The sequence below is a fragment of the Theropithecus gelada genome, chromosome 16, assembly GCF_003255815.1.
Source record: "Theropithecus gelada isolate Dixy chromosome 16, Tgel_1.0, whole genome shotgun sequence".
NCBI lineage: Eukaryota > Metazoa > Chordata > Mammalia > Primates > Cercopithecidae > Theropithecus > Theropithecus gelada.
The window spans coordinates 34,351,940-34,376,083 of NC_037684.1; the positions used below are offsets into that span (position 1 = coordinate 34,351,940).

The 24,144-nt window shown below is 38.5% G+C and overlaps 1 protein-coding gene across 5 annotated transcripts in view; it reads right to left on the reverse strand.

Moving 5' to 3' along the window:
* The window catches only part of NSF (N-ethylmaleimide sensitive factor, vesicle fusing ATPase), a 162,274-nt gene that overhangs the window by 71,428 nt on the left and 66,702 nt on the right, over positions 1-24,144 (reverse strand). For all 5 annotated transcript variants that reach the window (XM_025363255.1, XM_025363251.1, XM_025363252.1 and 2 more), the window contains one exon: positions 10,931-11,130. In XM_025363255.1, the coding sequence (XP_025219040.1) occupies positions 10,931-11,130 (200 nt within the window). The remainder of the gene's footprint in view (positions 1-10,930; positions 11,131-24,144) is intronic.

The window sequence follows — 24,144 nt, forward strand, 5'->3', positions numbered from 1 at the left end:
GTAACTCACAACCGAGATTTTATAAAAATGCTTCTTCATATGGCATTTTAACTCACTTCTGCCTAGTGTTTAATCCTCAGTATCTCATTTGGGTCCGTTAGACCCAATCTCAGTTTCTGGGTTTCTGTTTTGAGCAGTACTATTTACAAAAATTGATATCTCATGACTTTTTTTCCTTTTTGGCTTCCAAAGAGTGAGCAAACAAAACAAAACAAAATGCATATTTAAAAAATAGAACAAGGCTGGGCGTGGTGGCTCACGCCTGTAATCCCAGCACTTTGGAAGGCGGAGACGGGTGGATCATGAGGTCAGGAAATCGAGACCATCCTGGGTAACGTGGCGAAACCCCGTCTCTACTAAAAAATACAAAAAAATTAGCCAGGCGAGGTGGCGGGCGCCTGTAGTCCCAGCTACTGGGGAGGCTGAGGCAGGAGAATGGCAGGAACCCGGGAGGCGGAGCTTGCAGTGAGTCGAAATTGCGCCACTGCACTCCAGCCTGGGAGACAGAGCGAGACTCCGTCTCAAAAAAAAAAAAAAAAAAAAAAAAAAAAAAGAACAAAACTCATTCTATCTTACAATTGCCATTTGTATCTACTAGATCTTTTTGCAAATCTAAGACACATTATGCTATTTCATCATACTAGAGATTACATCATTACTCATCAATTATTCTCAACTATGCTTAAAAAGGATTAAAATAAGAAAACAGAAGAATGAAGTCTTTGCCCATGCCTATGTCCTGAATGGTACTGCCTAGGTTTTTTTTCTTCTAGGGTTTTTACGGTTTTAGGTCTTACATTTAAGTCTTTAATCCATCTTGAGTTAATTTTTGTATAAGGTGTAAGGAAGGGGTCCAGTTTTACTTTTCTGCATATGGTTAGCCAGTTTTCCCAACACCATTTATTAAACAGGGAATCCTTTCCCCATTGCTTGTTTCTGTCAGCTTTGTCAAAGATCAGATGGTTGTAGATATGCGGCATTATTTCTGAGGCCTCTGTTCTATTCCTTTGGTCTATATATCTGTTTTGGTACCAGTACCATGCTGTTTCGACAGTATGGTGATTCCTGAAGGATCCAGAACCAGAAATACCATTTGACCCAGCAATCCCATTACAATCATTCTACTATAAAGACACATGCACACATACGTTTAGTGAGGCACTATTCACAATAGCACAGACTTGGAACCAACCCAAATGCCCATCAACGATAGACTAGATAAAGAAAATGTGGTACATATATGCCATGGAATACTATGCAGCCATAAAAACGGATGAGTTCATGTCCTTGGCAGGGACATGGATGAAGTTGGAAACCATCATTCTCAGCAAACCAACACAGGAACAGAAAACCAAACACCACATGTTCTCACTCATAAATGGGAACTGAACAATGAGAACACATGGTCACAAGGAGGGGAACATCATACACTGGGGCCTATCAGGGATGGGAGGCTAGGGGAGGGATAGCATTAGGAGAAATACCTAATGTAGATGACGGGTTGATGGGTGCAGCCAACCATCATGGCACGTGTATACCTATGTAACAAACCTGCACGTTCTGCACATGTATCCCAGAACTTAAAGTATAATAAAAAAAGACGAAACTACTTAGAAAAATGATACAACAGTGAAACAAATATCACTATGACATCATTCTTCAGTTTTCTTACTGTGTTGTGCAAGGTATGTGTTATCTTTCAAGAAGGCACAAAAGAAGTCTGAAGCTAACATCTTCTGTGACCTGATTCTACGTTTTATTGAATACGATTAAGCATTAACATTTTTAAGTTCTCTGGCCAGAATGATGAAGAAAATCTGAGGAAACTGTTTTAGAATTATTAGATGAGTCTGAAGTCAAACACAAAGAATAAGATAGCAGCACTCAGGACTCTAATAAAGATGCTGAAATTGATGATTATAAGTAAAATCTCAGTCTATGTGCCTTCAGATGATGATGCCCTACATACATTTTCTCAAACTCATGAATCAATGAGTGAATAATATACTTTTAATCTAAGGACACAGCATTTTCATTCAGTTACTTATTCAATAGAAAGTCTTCATTGTGGAATATTTTGTAACAAGAAACGAGGCCATCCCATTTTGCTTAAAGGATACATGGCAGTATTCTTTTATCTTTTATTTCATTTGTGCACCAAATTTTCTTGACATAGTTTAAAAGTAGACAGATGCTGAAGGCACGTATTAGAGAGAGACAGCCAGAAGAAATAGATGAAGTAGACATTAAAAAATTGGATTGACCATAAAAAACTGAATTGATCATTCTGAAAGAAACCTACAAATCTAAAGATAAAAATGTTTTGCAATTGTGGAACATACAATGGTCATCCTCTCTTCAACAAAATTAGGAGCCAAAGATCTCAAAAAATTTCTTAAAGCATTATGTTTTGATGCTGTACATGCAAGAAGAACCAGAAGTAATAATAATTTAAAAGCCAACAAAGATGTATTTGAAACCAAGAATCAGTATTTGTAAGTTCATGCAGGACAGCTGATGAACAGTTAGTTGCATTCAGAGGCTCCTGCCCATTTGGGGTATACAGGTTGAGTATCCCTAATCCAAAAATTCAAAATCCCAAATGTTCCAAAATTTAAAAGGTGCACCACACACAGGGGGTTACTGTATGGTAATCTTTTAATCAAAACACAACGTCAGCTGGGCACGGTAGCTCACACCTGTCATTTCCGCACTTCGGGAAGCTGAGGTAGGGGGATCGCTTTAGCCCAGGAGTTTTAGACCAGCCTGGGCAACCTAGGGAGACCTTGTCTCTACAAAAAGATTTTTAAAATTAGCCAGGTATGGGGGTGCACACCTGTAGTCCCAGCTACTTGGGAGGCTGAGGTAGGAGGACGGCTTGAGCCCAGGAGGTTGAGGCTGTGGTGAGCCACAATGGTGCCACTGCATTCCAGCCTGGGCGATGGAGTGAGACTCCATCTCAAAAGACCAAACCAAAACAAAAAACCCCCACAACATCGTAGGTGGTGACTGAAACTGCTGCTGTTTGGTGTTGCTGGTGTTTAACAGCTTATCCAGGTATTCTGGTGATGCCATTGTGCTGCTTAGTTACCCTAAACTCACTATTTTTTCACTGTAATTTTTTTAATGGTGTGTCATATTTTTACTGTTAAGTACTTGTGTCTCAATATGTGTATGAAAACAATTATTTATCAGGCATATACATTTATAGTCAGAAACAATGGTGATGCCAACTAACCACACTGTCCACATCTAGTGGCTCAGATAGTGACAGCTTAGCTTTCTGATGGTTCAACGTACACAGACTTTGTTTCAGTAACAAAATTATTTAAAATATTGTACAGAATTACCTTCCGGCTGTGTGTACAAGGTATATACAAAACATAAATGGATTTCATGTTTAGACCTGAGTCCCAATGTCAAGATATTTTATTATGTATATGCAAATATTCCAAAAAACAAAATCCGAAACACCTCAAGACCAGGAAAACATGGAATAAAAATTTTATATGCTATATTTATTTAATTTTTAATAGTTTTTTATCTCTTTATTCTTGTGTTTTGTAAATTATTTGGAAAATAATCTAAAATAATTTTCTAAACGGAGTTTATTCAACCTAGATAGCATATGTCGATGACTGTTTTTCTTGGTAGGAGGGTTAAAAAGATATGTGAAGCAGAAACAGTCTTAGTATTAGGAAAGAACTACAAAACTGATTGGTTCCGGGACTTTCTGAAGAGTTGAAATAGTGACTGGACTTGCCCCAACCCACCAAGACCCACACTTTCTAGAACCAATGAGACTGATCTAGCTGGAGACCTGAACAAGAACTTAATGAAATGCTGGAAAGCAGGAAAGGAAACGACCTTGTATAAAACTGAAACAATTAAGGACCCAACAAGCAGACTTAAAGCCTTAAGTCTGCTTATATTATAAAGGGAATATTTAATATTATTTTACCCTCAACAAAAATTTTAAAAGGCAGGAAATGGCAGGATAAATTTAGTAGAGCTTACTAGATTTTTTTAAAAGATGTTATATTTCTGAGTGTTATTCATGTTGATCTACACAAATCTATTATTCATTTTATTTTTTTGAGACAGGGTCTCATTCTGTTGCCTAAGCTGGAGTGCAGTGGCACTGTCACAGCTCACTGCAGCCCTGACCTCCCAGGCTCAAGTGACCTTCTCACCTCAGCCTCCTAAGTGGCTGGGACCACAGGCGTGTGACACCATGCCTGCATAATTTTTTATTTTAGTAGAGGTGGGGTTTCACTATGTTGCCCAGGCTGGTCTTCAACTCCTGGGCTCAAATGATCCTCTGCCTCGGCATCCTGAAGTGCTGGGATTACAGGCGTGGGCCACTGTGCTCAGCATCTTCATTTTAATATCTGTATGCTATCCCATTTCCTACTAAGGAAGAGTAATGATGTTTCTTTTCCCTCTGTTACAAATAGCACGGCCATCAACATCCTAGTACATGTCATGATGTTTATTATAGGTAGTGGTCTTGAAGTAGAACTCCTGGGGCTTGTGCATCTTCATTTTTGTAAGATGTCAAATTTATTTGCAAGATACTACCCACTTGGTATATTCTTCTAGTTTATACTCTAACTAGCAATGTATATGAGACCCTGTTTCTCCATAATCCCACAAACTCTTGGTTTTACCAGCTGTTGTAAATGTTGCCAGGTTGTTTAGGAAAGAATCCCTCTTTTATTAAACATTTTCCTGAATATCTTTTCATTTGCTTTTCTTCAACTGGGTTCTTTCTCTGAGAACTATGTGTTAAATCCTTTGACAGTTTTTTTTTTTTAATTGTGGTGTTTATATTTTTCTTATTATACAAGACTTTTTATAGAGAATTTATTACAGAGGATGCCAATTCTTTGTAGATTACATACATTGCAAATATCTTCTCCCAGTTTGAGACATTTGTATTTAGTGTAATTTGTCATACAGAAAATTTTTATATTAATGTAGCCAAATTAACACTTCTAATAGATTTGCTTTCTGTATCAATTCTTCCCTAGCCTCAAATCTTAAAACATTTTTGCCTATTTTTCTTCTAAATAAGTTTTCTGCCTATAAGTCTTAGTAGGTTTTTTTGTTTTGTTTTGTTTTTGTAAATCCATTCGCAATTTTGTATGCTGTGAGGTAGGAATTGCATTTTATCTTTTTCCAAACAGGCAGCCAATTATCTTAGCTCTGTTTATGGCACGGCCAGCCTATTATTCCCCTCTGATCTGTATCATCACTTGTCATAGAGCAGGCTCTTCCTTCCTGTGTTCTATTGTTTCCTTGGTCTGTTTTTACATGAATATATAACACTGTTTCAATTACTATTGCTTTCTAGTAAGTCTTGATATGTGATAAAAGTAAATCTTCATTATTCTTCAAAATTCTCATAACTCTTCAAGCCTCAAAAAAAAATTAGAATCAAGTTGTCAAATGTCAAAAAAATTCCTATTAGGCTTCACTGGAAATACACTCAACTTACAGATCAAGATGGGCAGAACTGTCATTTTTATGACATTGTCAGTGCTCCCATACATGAACATGTTATATCTTACCTTTTATTAGCTCCTTAAAAAAAGATTTTCAAAAATGTTTAGAATTTCCTCCTTAAAGGTCTTGCACATTTCCTGTTAGATAGAATCCTAGGTACTTTACATTCTGATTTCTGCTATAAATGAAATTGTTTTTAAAATTACCTCTTTAGTATCAACACATTGTCTTCGAGTCTTGTTATTTCTTTGTTGCCTTCTAAAGTATTTGAGTTTCCATTGTTTCTTTCCCAGCTCCTCCCTATGCTTCGGAAAAGTATGGGCACAATGTACAACTTTCACATGCATACTTTTGACTTAAAGTTTCATGTTAACTAACATTATTATCTTCTTTTTTTTTTTTTGACACGGAGTTTCACTTTTGTTGCCCAGGCTGGAGTGCAGTGGCACGATGCTGGCTCACTGCAACCTCCGCTTCCCAGGTTCAAGCAATTCTCCTGCCTCAGCCTCCTGAGTAGCTGAGATTACAGGTGCACGACACCATGCCCACTAATTTTTGTATTTTTTTTAGTAGAGATGGGGTTTCACCATGTTGACCAGGCTGGTCTTGAACTCCCTATCTTCTTCCCCAATAATACAAGGAGCTTACATGAAGTTAAACTTCCCAAACGTTTTGTTCCATATTTTAGTTCTATCCTTTAAAAGTATCCATATCATTATTGTTTTACTCAGTGAATGCTGTTAAAATTTATTTTTAAAACATTTTATTGCAAAATATATCGCACATAGAGAAAGTTACAAAATGTGAATATATGCCTCAATGAACTGTCACAAAATGAACGCCTATGTAATCATAAGAAACAGAACACGGCCAGCATCCTAGGAGCACCTCCTCGCAACCCTTCCCAAGCACTCCTCCCTGACCTTTCCCCATAGGTAACCACAATCTGATTTTTATGGTAATTATTCATTTTCCTTTATAGTTTTACCACCCAAGCATGCATTGTTAAACACTATACTTTAGGTGAGCTTTCTATAAATGGAATCATACAGTATGTGTTCTTTTTAAAATCTGGTTTCTTTTGCTCAATAATGTATTTGTTTCACAACTGTATAGCTGTAGGCTATTTATTTTCATTACTGTCTTGTATTCCATTGCATATTTCTATGATCATTCATCCATTTACTGGATATAAAATTCTAAGTTGACAGTTTTCTTTCAGCTCTTTAAAAATGGCCTTTGATTGACTTTTTGATTCCATCATTTCTATTGAGAAGACAGCTACCAGCTAGTTGTTGCTTAATTGAAGGTAATTTTCCTTTGCTCTCTAGCTCCTTTTAAGATTTTTCTTTTGCTTTTGGTTTTCAGCAATTTAACAATGATGCCTATATATGTAGAGTTCTTTGGTACTTCTCCCGCTCAGGGTTCATATCATTTCTGTAATTTATGGACTAATGTTTTCCATCAGTTTTAGAAAGTTCTAAACCATTTTCTCTTCAAATCCTGGTTTTGATCCATCCTCTTTCTCTTCCTCTTCTGGAACTTTAAATACACGCACCAGACCTTTAAATGGTATTTTCTCTCTCTCTCTCTTATTCTCTCTTAATTCCTTTCATTCTTTGTCTCTGGTTATTTTCATCTTATATCTTTCAGTACACTAATTCTCTCTTCAGATGTGTCTAACCTGCTATTTAAACTCATTCACTTGAGTTAATTTTACTTATTTTCTCAGTTCTAGAATTTATATTTGTTTTTACAGTTTCCAGTACTCTGCCAAAAATCTGTCTTGTCTTCTATCTCCTTGAATGTGGTAAGTATAATTATTTCAAAAGTCTGTATCTGAGAATTCCAATATCTAGAGGCTGTTTCAACCATCTTTTCTTTTTCTTGATGTTGTTTATCTGTTTCCAGTTGCTTCTGATTATAAGCCAGACATTGCATTTGCAAACTAGAAATAATTTGTGACCTTACAAGATACTACTTTCCTCCAGGAAGGATTTACAATTCTGCCAGATGCCTAGGGGCACTAACAGTTTAGGAACCCTCAATCTAATTTTAGGGACTGACATGATTCAAAGCTGATCTTCAGCCTTGGTGATAGTATGTCTATTCCTGGTTAACCCTTGCTCCTATGGTGTAGCCCTTCAGGGTCCTGACTCAAAATGAGTTATGTTCATCAGATGTCCCCTCCCTCAGGGGCCATGGGCTCTAATCTCTGCCCCCATTACTCCCACTAGCATGTCAAAAGGGCTGCTTAGGTTTTAGCAGCTTCATGCAGAACTGGCTAATACCTCGAGAGGAATAGTGACCCAGCACACCAGGAGGACCTTTGTTCTAGGCCTCCATTTTTCTTCTTTGATACCTTCAAGCAAAACATGTTTAAATATTGTGTTGAGCTTTTCTGGTAGTCTTCAGTGGAAAGCATGATTCAAATGACCTCATTTGCCACTACTAGAAGTAGAACTCCCAGACTTTATCTATATTTTCACCAATTTTATTGCCCATCATTGTTTCTTGGATCTACTGTTTCCTTCTGGGTTCAACTTCCTTCAGTCTCAGTACATCCTACTTCATAATCTTCCAACAAGCTTCTGCAACTAGTTAATTCTATTATCCTTTGCCTGAAGAAAAAAGTCTTTATTTCACCCTCATTCCTGAATGAGAATTAAGCTGGGTATTAACTTTTAAGTTGACAGTTATTTTCACTTAGCTCTCTGAAGATATTATTCTACTGTTTTTTGTTCTCTCTGTCATGGAAAAGTTTGCTATCAGCATAATGGATACCCCTTTGTAAATCATCTCCATGTCTTTCTTTTGTTACTAAGATATTTGTCTTTGGCATTCTCCTATAACAAGTCTAGAAATAAGTTAATTTTCATTTATCCCATATGGACTCATGGTGCTACCTGAATCTGAGTACTTGTGTCTTTTATTAATTTTAGAACATTTGCAGTCATTCTCTTTTTGAATAATGCCTCTACACTATTCTATCTGGACTTCTCGTTTTAACTCTGTCATCTCAACTTTCATCTCTTCCATCCCTTTATCTCTCTGTGCTACATTCCGGGTGATTTCTTTAGGTTTATTCTTCTGTTTACCACTTCTCTCTTCAGCTGAAATTTGTTGTCTTATGTTAAATTTGGTTGCTGAGTTTTAAATTTTGATGACTACTTTTTCTATTCCTTTCAGCCTAGGTTGTTGGAGTACCCCTTGGGGTTTGCTTATATCTGACAACTTATGCTATCACTAGGCCAGGACTAATTTTTTTTTTTTTTTCTTAACGTAGGGTCTTGCACTGTCACCCAGGTTAGAGTGCAATGGCACAATGATAGCTCACTGCAGCCTAGAACTCCTGGGTTCTAGTGACCCTTCCATCTCAGTCTTCCAAGTAGCTGGTACTACAGGCATGAGCCACTGCACCCGAATAACTTTTTAAACTAATTTCTCAGCTTGGGGTTTCAGGCCACATAGGTAGCATATATTTATTCAAATTCTAAACCAGCACGAACAAGGATCCATGGTTTACAATTCCCATGGGAGGCCGGGCGCAGTGGCTCACACCTGTAATCTCAGCACTTTGGGAGGCCAAGGCGGGCAGATCACCTGAGGTTGGGAATTCGAGACCAGCCTGACCAACATGGAGAAACCCCATCTCTTCTAAAAATGCAAAATTAGCCGGGCATGGTGGCACATGCCTATAATCCCAGCTACTCGGGAGGCTGAGGCAGGAGAATTGTTTGAACTTGGGAGGCGGAGGTTGTGGTGAGTCAAGGTCACGCCATTGCACTCCAGCCTGGGCAACAAGAGCAAAACTCCACCTCAAAAAAAAAAAAAAAAAAAGTATTCCCGTAGGAGATTTCTCAGCTTCCATTCCAGAACCCAAGCAGTTAAATATTTTTTGTTAATTTCCCTTTGGTGGTGGCAGATATTTTCTAGTCCATGCTTTTCATAGAGACACAACCTGTTTGAAGGTACCAGTTCCTAGTCCACACTGTAAATAGATTCAAGAACTCACTTTCTGTTCCCTAGTGGGTACTAAAACCCAAACCCATACATTATGAAACCAAAAGCTACAGCCCATATCTTACGACTCTAATTTCCTGGAGATTCAGTTTTCTTTCTGAAGAGTTCAATTATGCATTTAAAATAATTTTAGTTATATTTTACCCAGAACTTTTTAAAGTTTTATTTTGTGTTTAATTGGCACATAATTGTACATATTTAAGGGGTACAGGGTATACCTAGCATTTGAAGGTGTTTATAGAAGGAAGGTTTTCTGGTTACCAAGTCTACTGTATTACTAGAACCAGAACGCTCATGGCATTGTTCTTAAACTTTCTGTCAATTAAAAAAATATGTTAGTATTAGGATATTAATCAGAACAGACAAACAGAACCAATAGAATGTTCGTGCGAGTGTGTGCATTCCTTATGATAAATCTCTATGAATATGTATGTATGCATACACACCCACATATACATGTCAGCCTCCATAATCGTTTTAGCCAATTCCCTGGGGAAAATCTACAATTTCAGAGGCTGACAAGTCCCAAGATCTGGAGTCAGCAATCTGGAGACCCAGAAGAACTAACACGCATTATTTAGTTTCAGTCCAAAGGCCTCCAAGCCAGCAAGAGCTGATGTTTCAGTTTGCATCCAAACCAATGTCCCAACTCAGGGCAACCAGGCAAGTCGAAATTCCCTCTTACTTGCAGGAAAGTAAGCATTTTTGTTCTGTTCAGGCCTTAAACTGATTGAATGGGGCCTGCCCACATTAGGGAGGGCAATCTGCTTTATTTAGTCTATCAACTCAAATGCTAATTTCATCCAGAAACATCCTCACAGACACAACCAAAATGTTTTACCAAATATTTAGGCACTTTATGTCCTAGTCAAGTTGACATGTAAAACTAACAGAATTAGTAAACTCTAGTTTAATTTTTAAATAATTTCATTTCTGAGACTCAAATCAAGCTTTCCTCTGAGCTCTGACAACTCTATCCTGTCACTCTATAACTGAGCAAGATCCAGCATTAAGTAAGATAGCTTTCTGCATGCGAACCTTACACAATACGATTCCGTAAGTCTATTTATGGATTTAATTTCCTCTTTTCTTCCAAAGGAAAAATGAGCACAAGTCTCTGGAAGCAATATGGAATACAAGCGTCACCTGAAAATATATTCATGACCTGTTTTTGCAAAACCTCTGGCTTACACAATCACCTACCTTTGTTTATAGGAATATGTGGGTAACAACATCTGCTCATCATGTAAATCTCCCACAGTCCCTGGTGCAGTGCCATATATAACCTAGGTACTAGGTAAATTTATCTGTAAGTTGCTTCAAAATATAAATCAAAGTAACAAGTTTGCCTCCATAACTCTGGGTCTCATTCATCATATAGCGACGATGTTCACATTACCCTCCTTTGTTCCTCTTCAGCATCAGCAAAAAGTTTGCGAATGTTAGCCTCTGATTCTCCCACATATTTGTTAAGGATTTCTGGCCCATTGACCACTTTGGGCTCTCTTGCATTCAACATCTTGCCAATCTGTCGAGCCAAGAGAGTCTTACCACAACCTGGGGGTCCATATAACAGGATGCCTTTAACATGTTTACAACCTGAAAAGGAAAAGAAAACAGTCTTATATCAGCTAACTAGAATCCAAGTAAGACTCTAAAGCAAAGTTTTCTTCCTGCTTCATATGCACTTTAGGAAAAACACAGTGATGCCATTTACATATGTTAATGTCCATAAGCCATGAACAAGAATATACAACCAAAAATCCAGCAACAATTCCCCTAACTGCGAATGCTTGAGGGGCAATGCTGCCAGTTAAAGGTCTCTGGGAGAGCACATTCATGCTACCATTTTGGACAAATACTTCTTACTCTGAAAATATTACTTATTTTTGGCTGGGTATGGTGGCTCACTTGAGCCCAGAAGCATGAAACCAGCCTGGGAAACACATTGTTGACCCTGTCCCTACAAAAATAAAACATCTGCCTCGTTTTATGTATAATGATAAATTATATATAATTTATTATTATATATCATATATGTGTATACACACACACACACACCATGGAATACTATTCAGCCATTAAAAAGAACAAAATAATATCTTTTGCTACAACATGGATGGAGCTGGAGGCCATTTTTCTAAGCGAAGTAACTCAAGAATGGAAAATCAAATACCGTACGTTTTCACTTATAAGAGGGAGCTAAATTATGGGTACACAAAGGCATACAGAGTAATGGACTTTGGAGACTCAGAAGTGGGGAAAGTGAGAGGGGAGTGAGGAATAAAAACCTAATATTGGGTACAATGTACACTACTTGGACAATGAGATGCACTAAAATACCAGACTTCACTACTATATAATGCATCCATGTAACCAAAAACCACTTGTACCCCAAAAGTTATTAAAATTATATATCTTTATACTACACCCAAAAAAGCACTCTGTTAAATAATAAATTATTAGATTTCAGTGTCACCTCCTAAGTATGGGTAAAAAGGGAAATTTCTGAAAATGCAATATAGTGTGTCTCTATGGAAAATGGTTTGTCCTTATTTGAAATAGAAGCATTAAAAAGTATATCCTTAAGAAAAAAAGCACAATACATTTGATGACTCATATAAAATCACAAGACGCAAACAACTCTATTAGAAATTTTAGATTCTGAGGAGGAAGACCCTTTGGGCTGTCAGAATTGGTCTTTACTTCTTTCTTTATGCCGAGAAAAGACTCCTTTTTAAATCCTTGAAAGTAATAAGATCTGTGCCTTTGGTTGAGCATGGAGAGGGAGGGGAAACACTTGATGGCTTACAGTCTTAACCCTTCGCACCACAGAGTAAATCCCTTCCCTAAGAATCACTGCCCAATAAAATGCTTTTGGCCTTTGACTCACCTTTCAAGTATGAGTGGTAGGGAGATAACAGGAGAAGTCTTGAGCTTCTCCTAGAGGCCAATACCACCAAGCACTACCAGCATCTAAGTTACAGGGACACACTGGATGAGGACGTAGAAGTCTGGCTCCTAATCTTGCCCTCTGAGCCAACTGTTACCATTATGATTTGAAACTATTCATATGTATAAACCATAGCTGAGGCAGGTGGTGGTGGTGAAACATGCATAGAGAGAGGACATCCAGAAAGGAGAAAATGAAGATTTTCTGAGTACCTACAAAGCACAAGCCTTCTGATCTCCAACTTCTTGACGTCTACATTTTCTCCAAGTTTATAAACTTCCTCTTAACCATACTGCCTTCCCTAGTAAGCCATGCTTTCTTTGAAGGACTTTTAACTATTTGGCCTTTGTAAATTTATGTTATAACCACCCCATAGTCCCTGAATACAATATGGTTTTATTGCACTACACGTTGGCCACAGAGCACAGCTGGAGAAAATTACACCTCTGTGCTACTGACAGTTATCTCCAGAATTTCATGCTATCCAGTTTCAGTCCTATGCTCACTGCTTTCTCAGTTGTGCATGCCACTCTTTACTTGTCTTTGTTAGCTCATCTCTAATTCTTCTTATTAATTATCCAGATCTTCACGTTCTTCTCAAGAGCTACCCCCTGCTATGAATTCTTAGAGATACCCTAGGTTCCTACTTCACATATAAAAAAAGAAAAAAACCACTTCACCTCTCTGCTTCTTTATCTATAAATTGATCAGCAGACTCATCCATTCTCAACCTAATCTCAGTTCTCAAAGTAGTCTTCCTTCCTCTCCTCCAAGTTTTTATATTGCAATTCTCTGTTTACATGGCTCATTCGCTATCAAGACTGTAAACTATTCAAGTCCAAGTACGATTTCATTCACCCAGCATAATGCCCAGCACCTACTATGGACTTCAGGAAAGGTTGAATAAGTAAACTGATGATTCTTTTCCTACAAAACTGAAAGAATATGAAGGACAGAAGACGATTTTTAAAAATTATTTGAAGCTCTTATTTATGGACTGTGCTTACTTTCATAGCTGAGCTAATTTAAATACCTAAAAAAAACCCACATTTGCAATGACTGAGACTTTGCAAATTTAACAAAACAAAATAACATAAAGACAAGAATCTTAACTTTGCAACTATGCTTCTGTACAAGGAAAATGCTCAAATTAATGTGTTTTGAACTAAATTTACTCAGATATTATAAAATAATTCACAAAATATACCATGAAGGTTAAAAGAAAAAGAGACAGAATGCATATCCATGCAACTTATTAAATATATAATATAGATATGTGAAACGACAGAATATATTTAATATAACATCAACAGGAATGTCATAGAAGCTCTAGTCTGCATTAGAACTATAATTCTTTTAGGATCTCAAATGAGCACATCAAAAATATACACTGACATGTAAAGTCTTTCAAAATCTACTTCCACAAAGGAAGCTGTTACTTGAATAAGCGGTGGAAATGGGACTTTATTATTACTATTATTATTACAGACTATTCTGACTTATTAAATAAGCATTGGTCTCTAATTTTAAATGAGTCATAAAAACTCTTTATAACTAATTCCATTCAACAAAAGGGTACTAAGCTCATGTTTAGACTAGATGCAAAGGTAGGTGTTAGGGATACAAACATGCAAAAGACAGTCCCTACCTGTAGGGCATTCCTGGCTTAGTAGGAAAGACAGAAATAAAAATAGGCTATCTACAATATAATATGACATTATCAGAGATATGTATGAAATGTTTTTGGACTCTAGCCAAGAGATACTGATTCTGCCAGAGTGATGGCAGAAAATTAAGAATGGACTCAGGGGAAGAGCTAACATCCAGTGTGGGCCTGGAAGAATGAGTAGGAGGTTCACAGGCAATGGAGAGGAAATGCCACCCCAAAGAGAGAGACTAGCATGATCAAAGGCATAGGGGTACGGACACAGACGCTGTTCTCTCGAAACAGCCAATAGTAACCTGCTGTAGCCAGAGCCTTGGAGGGGAGGAGCGGGCAGTGGCTGAAGACGAGGCTGGCAGAGTCCTAACTGGCAGGCCTTGAAACCATGACCATGAGTTTTTAACCTGTTTCACAGGTGATTAAAACCCCACATTTTTGGGTGATTTATGTAATCACCCTCAGGTGTAAGTGATAACCATGGAAGGCGCACCAGGAGGTATGTGTTTAAAAGCTAACTCTGTTGGTAGAGTGGAGAAAGAACTAGAGACCAAACAGGCAAAGGAGAGGAGGCTAGCTGGGGGAATGTTCTGAACTTTTTTCTGGGGACTCCAACTCACTAGCTGACTTTGGATTCTTGCCAGTTAAGTTTTCATACCCCTCTAAGTCCTTTGGAAGCACAGGAACAAATGGGTCCAGGGGCCTCAGGAGGACACCCTCTGCTCCTGCTGATACCCCAGCTTTCTTCTGAGCTTCTCTGGGATATTAAAGCCTGGATCTGATATTGAGGAGCCTCTGATCTCTGGCTGCTGAACTGACTACCCAGCTGGACTGACTAATGCTGCTGCTTTATTCTCAATGTCTTACATGCCATCTCACTACTCAGAGATAAGTGCCCTAGGTTAGTGACCTAAATAGCAAAGGGCAGGTATAGAAAGAGAAATCAGTGGACCTGATTTAAATTGTCATTGTCTTTCATTCTATTCCTCTCTTTCCCATAGAACAGACTAATGGATCTCCCCAGGAAAATGCATATGTACAAAAAATTTGCATACAAATTTGAGAGTGTTCTTTAATCCTTTGAGGTCCATCCATGGAATCCAAATTAGAAACTCCTGAACGTATTACTGAAATAATCCAGACAAAAGACAATAAACAGAAAGAGGCAAGAGTCACAGGAAATAGTAGGAAAAGAAAAGAAGATGCGGGAAATACTCATCAAAGCTTAGACACCAAATGGAAACCAGAGAATGAAGAGGAGTCAAGGATGACCTTAAGGCATCTAGCATGGGTACACGGATAAAATGATGGTAACCTCAGCGATACCAAGAAATAGCAAGAGGAAGAGGAATCAGTTTGGAGAGCACAGGAAATCATTACTTGGTTTTGGCTATAAGGCATTTGAGATTTAGGCAGTAACGCCCATTAAAAATCCTGGTGAAAGCTCAGAAAAGACATCAAAACTACTGCTTCAATATTTTTGAATGCCTGCCCTGGGTACATGAAAAGCTGTGAAAAGTTTTAAGCAGAAGAATGTGACAACAGAGATAAATGCTGCAGCGATAGAGGATGAGGCCTGGAAAGAGACCACTAGGTTTAGAATTCAGGAAATACATGCCGATCCAGGCCACAGGGTCTTCAATCAGGGTCAGAGCATTTAGGGTTGAGGTCCCTTCCTTTCACTCAGAAGAAAACTAAGTAGCGTAGGCAGGTATGGAGACCACACTTTCAGGAACTTTGGCAACAGGGGAGGAATGGAGACGGGGAGCTTGTAAAGACACCTCTCCTTCTGAGAACAGTTAAATAAAGGGAAGAGGAAGAAGAAAGCTGAGGTTATTTCTGTTGGGTTCTGTTGACTATGTGAAGCAGGACCTAGATCATCAACAAAATGAGGGATGAAGAGAGGATACTGGGAAACATGGTAAAGGTTTGGAAAGTACATGGGAAGTTGGGAAAATGTGTCTGAGCAGACGAATGCTGTTACATCAGTGAACTCAGCATATGAGATTCAGGTCATCAAGGGACCATCCTTTATTGTATTTACATAAGCAATTCACAGTATTAGGTAGGGTATAGATTCTTACTCAGTTCTATAAATACAATTTCATCTAAGCTGGCACACAAATGTTGACCTTTTGGTTTCACCCATCTCTTTTTTTCAAATCTGAATTTTAAAGGTTAGCAATATGAGGTAAATAAAAGGATTAAATGAATGTAATGTGCAGTCAACATATTTATAGCTCAACTCTATTATCTAATTTTCCCAGCAAAAGTATAAGGTAAAAACTATCACATGACTGTTTTCAACATTTTTTTCCTCCCTTTTCCACAAAGTTTGAGGCCTTAACCTCATTTCTAAGTGATTCCCATCTTTTCTTCTTCGTCTATAACTTAAGTAAGAACTAAGGTGGGCTAAGGGTATAAGCAAACACAGTTCCAAAGCATTTCTTCTCTTAATATCCTATGTCCAAGTACTTTTTTAGAGATAGGGTTTCGCTCTGTCACTGAAGCTGGAGTTCAGTGGTGTGACACAGCTCACTATAACCTGGAACTCCCGGGCTCAAGCGATCCTTCCAACTCAGCCTCCCGGGTAGCTGGGACAAGCGCATGCCAGCAAGCCTGGCTCAATTTCCTGTATCCGGGTATTTTACTGCTTGTTTTACTAATTGCTCCTGTTAATCATTTTCTAAAAAATACCTACTTTTTATTTGGATGAGGCACAAACGTAGTAACAACTCTTGGTTATAATAAGAGAAAAGAAGGTGGTAGTAAAGAGCATAATCTCAAATGGCCAAAAATCGATTTATATATATGGTTTTGTAATTTAAGTTGCTAATTATATTGAATATAGGAGTAACTGAAGTTCTAGGACATCATAGTCTTTCTCTCATTCAACCAATGATACATCTTGTGGTGGGAAGATGAGGAAGATGAAGAAGTTCTCTTCTGTTTGCCTCTATTTTCTCCATGAAATAAAGATTCCAGGTCATCAGCTGCTGATAAGGATGGAAGAAATAGTGCTTGGGGGTTCAGCTGAATAGAGAAGAAGAACTAGTCATCTCAGAGAATAGGAGAATAAATGGATTGAACTAGGGAAATATAGACGGAATACCAGGAATACCTGTTCCAAGAAATACTTAGGGTTCACTTGAGATTTGGTTCATAAATTTAAAATGAGATCAGACACCATGGTTTGGTGTTTTTCTAAAGCCATGCTTAACAGCGAGAGTACTGGCATAGAGTAGGCAGGTAGGTGAGAAACACTTGGGACTTTGACCCATACAGAAGACAAGGAGCAAGGCTGCTAAGGGTGTATGCAAAGAGGATATATGTGATAGACCATGGAGGCTAAACTGGGGAAAGAGGAAAGAGAGGACAAAAAGATTGGGAAGTGATAGAGTAAATTATACTGGAGGTTCCAGTGGGGTCCAAGTTGCTGGAGTTGGGAACAGGAGAAATGCTAGGAAATGCAAACAAAGTCTTGTGTATAACCGAAGAGTGAGTGGCTGAGGTGGACTTAAGGGAAAAGTTAATGAAAACAAGGAGGTTGAAATCAGAAAATAAATCAGGTGAAAAGTCTCTAAAGAGCTTTAAAAATTACTAAGAGTCCCACTTTTCTAGTCAGTGGTTCTCAAACTTAGATTTCACAAATAGCAAAAGAACTTTTTTTTTTTTTTTAAACTGGAGAGCGGTGCTGTCATTGGGTTGTTTTAGTTTTAGTTTTGCAAGGTAAAGATTTCTTTAAAAAAAGAAAAAGAAAATCAAACCTGACATCGTCTATCACCACCATTTAATATAAAAAGTACATTTTAATACTGAAAGGCAGAACAGACACAATCTCAGACTAAAGGACAGTGTTTTGTGTTAAATAAACTCAGTTTTATGCGTAGTGTTAAAAGTGAGGGCTCTGCAGTCACTTGCCTGGATTCAAATCCTGGTTCTTCCACTAACTAGCTGGAAATAATAATAGTAACTACCTCAGAAAGTTATTATAATTAAGTATCATGCACATAAAGCACTTAGCATATGTTATGGTGGATAGTAGGAGCTCATAAATATTGGCTATTAATTAATAATAGCTTATTTCTCTCACCTTGCTACAGATAAGTGATGAAATGGAATTAGACTCCCAACTGGTGACAATTAGATCACAATTAGGTAACCAAAAAACTTCCAAATAAATGACTATTTTACTTACCAATTTACTTCTGAGACTGACAATTGTGACCATCTGCTCCTTAAAACTTTATCTACCATAATTGTCACTTGAACTTTGCAAATTATAGTACCCATTCCATTGATGAACTTCAAGCTCCAAATTAACATAGTAGTAAATGAGTTGGACTATAGCAGTTTCACAAACATTACTAGTGTTTTGGTAAGTCAAGATTATTTGTAGCTATAGCCTCTCTTCTAGCTAGACTACTATCAGAGTCAATCTCGCCTGCTTCTACACAATGGAATATGATTCATCCATAAAAACAATGAAATCATGTTATTTGCAGCTACATGGATGGAAGTGGAGGTCATTATCTTACATGAAATAAGCCAGACACAAAAATACAAAAATCAGATGTTCTCACTTATATGCAGGAGGTAAAAAATTTGAACACATGGAAGTAGAGAGTGGAAAAGTAGACAACAGAGACTGGGGAGGGTGACTGGGAAGGAGGGGAGGCTAAGGAGAAGTAGGCTAAAGGTACAAACGTACAGTAAGATAGGAGGAATAAATTCAATGTTTGATAGCAGGGTAGGATGACTATATTTAATAAGAATATATTGTATTTGGGTGACAGGTCCCTTGAATACCATGACTTGATCACTACATATTATATACATGTAAAAAATTCTCATGTATCCCATAAATTTGCACAAAATTTAAAAAAAGCTTTTAAATCCTGCCTTCCTTTCTTATGCCTCAAACAGTTCATTTACACTGATTTCTCAAGCTTTCTAAGCTCACTTAAGGGTCAACATGTACCCATCCATAGAAGCCAAACTACCATGATTATCAGTTCCACATGTGTACAGCCCTTGACCTTTTCTCCCGCCTCCTCTATCATGATAAGTATATTTATTTTCCAAAGTTCCCCTTTATCTCCCCAATTGCAACTACTCTCATCGTCCCTAACTGCCAGACATTGGAAAGCGGTCGCTGCCCTTTCTTGGGGAGCACACACCCTGTTCTGTGGGCATTCACCTGGGATGAGCTGATTTTAGTGAAAGGAACTGGGGCTATTTCTGGGTACTTCATCCAAAAGTGTTTTGGCAATGCTAGATTAACATAGCCCATCCTCCATCCTTTGCCTCTTAGTTTGAGGTGGATTAGTATTACCCGTATATTCTTTCTTACCTTATTTCTAGCTACAACTCTCAGTTAAATCAGCAATCCTCCAACAATATACAAAATTTGGATACTGTTTGAGCCACAGGTGTTGACACCCAGTGATTATAATAGTACAAATTTTGGTGGGGAGAACTTCAGTAGGCTTTAAGTTGTGTGCTACAAATAGCTGAAAGTGATTTCTGATCTAAAAGTCAGAATAGGACTGTATCCACTATGATAGGTATATCTAGCCCCACTGATGAAAATGATTCATAAAAATACTTATATCTTATACATAAATTGTAAAAGCTCAATAAAAATACATAGCCTTACTTCTGAAACACGAGAAATAAACAGCAATGTTTACTGTTTACAGTCTTTCGAAACATCTGAAAAAAGTGACAAATTTGTACTTGTTAAGCTCTTCTATTTTACAAAGCAGTACATTTTCTTCATTTTTTCTGGATGTTATCAGAGGTAAGCTGCGTTGAGGAAAAACTGTTAAGTCAGCTTTGAGGTATTCAAAGGGAGAAAAAACTATAGCAAACACTAATTTTATACAAGAGTAAGCAGGATCTTAATAAATTAGAAGTGGTCTCTGTCAAATTAGCATTAAGAGTGTTTAGTTCATTTTGGGGGCAACATGATCTATAAAGAGAGAAAGAAGTGTGAAGTGGGTTTTGAACAGTGACTGATGTTTAAAGAGGAATCCCAAGTGGCTTCCAGTACAAATGCAGACAGATTAGCCATGTTTGCCAAAGAGGGAGGCTATCAAAAGACTAGTGGCAAGTCAGGACATATTCGATAGTCTTACAAGCTTCTCTGTGCAGTTGTGCAAACCAGATTTGAGCGCTCAATTTTAAATAGTGCATGCCCTTGTAGAAAATATAATCACAAATTAATATTTGATCTTTTAAATATAATCACAATTATTATTATTATTATCATTTTGAGATAGAGTCTTGCTCAGGCTGGAGTGCAATGGCGTAATCTCGGCTCACTGAAACCTCTATCTCCCAGGTTCTAGCAATTCTCCTGCCTGAGCCTCCTGAGTAGCTGGGATTACAGGTGCGTGCCACCACGCCCAGCTAATTTTTGTATTTTTAGTAGAGATGGGGTTTCACCATGTTGGCCAGACTAGTCTTGAACTCCTGACCTCAGATGATCCACCCGTCTCAGCCTCCCAAAGTGCTGGGATTACAGGCGTGAACCACTGTGCCTGCCCACAAATTAATATTTGATCATTTAAGTTTCCATAATTTCCACTTCTCTTATGGTTCTGTTGAAAATTGTAAATTGGAACTAGAGTCATGAGTATTTTCTTAGTTCTACTTGACTTACCATTTCAGTAGTACAATACGATTATTTAATCTAAGAGCATGACTTTCATCAACTCATTATATAGGAGGGCCTTTTGTTTGCTTCAAAAACCTTTTTTTTTTTTTTTTTTGAGACAGGGTCTCACTCTGTTGCCCAGGCTCTGGAGGGCAGTGGCACTATCTCAGCTCGCTGCAATCTCCACTTCCCAGGCTCAAGCCATTCTGCCGCCTGAGCCTCCCGAGTAGCTGGGATCACAGGTGCACGCCACCATGCCCAGCTAATTTTGTATTTTTTGTAGAGATGGGGTTTCACCATGTTGCCCAGGCTGGTCTCAAACTCCTGGGCTCAAGTGATCAGCCTCCTTGACCTCCAAAGTGCTGGGATAAGAGGTGTGAGCCACTATGCCCGGCCTTAAGACTGTCAATCGGCCAGGCGTGGTGGCTCAAGCCTGTAATCCCAGCACTTTGGGAGGCCGAGACGGGCGGATCACGAGGTCAGGAGATCGAGACCATCCTGGCTAACACGGTGAAACCCCGTCTCTACTAAAAAAATACAAAAAACTAGCCGGGCGAGGTGGCGGGCGCCTGTAGTCCCAGCTACTCGGGAGGCTGAGGCAGGAGAATGGCGTAAACCTGGAAGGCGGAGCTTGCAGTGAGCCGAGATCCGGCCACTGCACTCCAGCCTCGGCGACAGAGCGAGACTCCGTCTCAAAAAAAAAAAAAAAAAAAAAAAGACTGTCAATCAACATCTAAAATAGGTTATCATCTACATTTGTTTATCTGTGCACTTAACAAATCATTAAGAAATGGAAATACTTAAGACCAAGACTACTACTCCTGATACCATCTGGGCAGTCAGGTCTTTGACCATCCATTTTCGCGGCACTGTTCTGTCTGGTAGAGACTTGCTGTTGACACCAACTTCAAAATGCCAAGAGCACTCTGAGTTTTGCTATGATAGTGAAAACAGCCTATTTCCTGAGCACCAAGCAGCTGTGCAAGCTGTCTACCATCTGACTGGTCTATATCCAAATCAGTCAACTTAGATTTAATATAGATTTTCTTATTAGATAGCCTAGAACTAAAGATGAGATGTGCGTAGCAATGCTCCAAACTAATCTTTGCTGACACTCCCACCCTTTTACACTCCCTCATAGGGTGTTGCCTGGTATTTCATGAATTCTTGATGACAAAGATCATGCTTCTTCTATAGCAGGTCTGCATTGCTGCCAACTGGCAGCATGTATGCTTACCGGTTTCAGAATTTTATAGTTTTTCCTTTCTTTGTTTTTTTCCTTCTGTCCCTTATAGCTTTTAACTCCTTTTATGTGCTGTTCTATTGGGCCCCTACTTCAGCCTAGCAAATATCTTCCCTAGCAGACTATTTCTTCTTTACCTACACCTGGAATTTCTACTTATTCTTAACAGTTCATGTTCTTCTGTCCCCAGAAATCACCTCCTTTATTAATGCCACCTAATTCTGATCATATCTTTGGGCTCAATCCTTCAGTACTTAGAGTAGCAGCTGTCAAACTTTAATATGCACCAGTGTCCAATGGAGCTTGTTAAAATGCAGATTTCCAGACATCACTCCTAGAAATTTGAATTAATTAAGTCTGGAGTGAAACTTAATATTTAACAAGGGCCCTAGGTAACTCTAACGTAGGCCAGAGGACGTACTTTGAAAAACATCATTCACAGTTACAACTGACACTACGTTACATTGTTTTCTAAGAGTTCTTAGCTTATTTTAGTGCATATGTTCTATAGCCTCAATTAAATCATAAGCTGATAATGACACACTGACAAGTTGTAGCTATAGAAAAGAGCTATTCTAACAAGATAAAAGTTATCAAGAATAGATGTTTTCCGTACTTGAGTACAGCTGGGGGAGATACAGTTTTGTGAGAGATGACTTGAAATTTCATTCATTAATAAATTAAATAAGCATTAAGATAGAATGTGGATGTCAAAAATGTTAGCACAATTTCGGCCTACATTAAAAGATGAATGTTTTAAATAAAGAATAAATAGTTCTGATCTATTTTACAACAGAGACCACATTTGCAGTACTCCACTAAATTCTAGGTTTCACGGCTTAACGTTAATATACACAAATGTTAAAGTTCACAGAAAACATGAATAGGATGGTAAAGGGCTAAAAAGACTGGCTGGAAAAAACCAACCAAGCTTAGGAGAATTAGCTTAGAGAAAAGAGGAATCTGCAGGGAGGTCTGGACAATAGCTTTCTTCATACCTATAGAGTTTTCATAAAGAAGTAGGATCATGCTCGTTCTGTGTAGTTTCAGGGGAAGAACCAGAGCTTGTAGGAGAAGATAAAAGCAAATGCATCTTACCTTAACATAAGGAAGACTAAACTTAAACCTATAGTTGTCCAAAAGAGGAATGTAGCCTTAGGAGAGAGTGAGATTCCTGTCACTGGACGAACTTAAGCTTAGCCTAAGGAACCTGGCAGAGGTTGCTCAGCAGAAATATAGAAAAGGGCCAGGCATGAGTAATCCCAGCACTTTGGGAGGCCGAGGCGGGTGGATCACCTGACATCAGGAGTTCGAGACCAGCCTGGGCAACATGGTGAAACCTCGTCTCTATTAAAAATATAAAATTAGCTGGGTGTGGTGGCGCACGCCTGTAATCCCAGCTACTTGGGAGGCTGAGGCAGGAGAATCTCTTGAACCAGGGGGGCAGAGGTTGCGGTGAGCCAAGATCGCACCACTGCACTCCAGCCTGGGCAACAGAGTGAGACTCCATCTCAGTAATAATAATAAATAAAAAGAAATGTAGAAGAGATTCAAATAAAAAACAGGTATGTGAGCTAGATGGCTACGATGCCTTGCAATACTGAGATTCTGTGATTCCTTTGATTTTCTCTGATAGAATCTGGTAGTTTTGTAGAGTAAGCTTTGAAATAAATATTCCAGGATGGAAAAGAAGAACAGTAAAGGCAAGGAAAATAATAAACAGGTTACTGCTGTGTGCAAGGGTAACTGACTAAAGCAATGAAAAAGAAAAAAGCAAATGATTTTTAAAAAGCAGAAAAAAATTTAGGAGTATTCAATAATAAATTTGACAAATGCACGAAAAACAAAGAAAAAGGGGGATAGATGAATCATGACTCCACAGACCTAAAAAAGAAAGGTAACTGGGCCGGGCGCGGTGGCTCAAGCCTGTAATCCCAGCACTTTGGGAGGCCGAGGCGGGTGGATCACGAGGTCAGGAGATCGAGACCATCCTGGCTAACATGGTGAAACCCCGTCTCTACTAAAAATACAAAAAACTAGCCGGGCGTGGTGGCGGGCGCCTGTAGTCCCAGCTACTCGGAGGCTGAGGCGGGAGA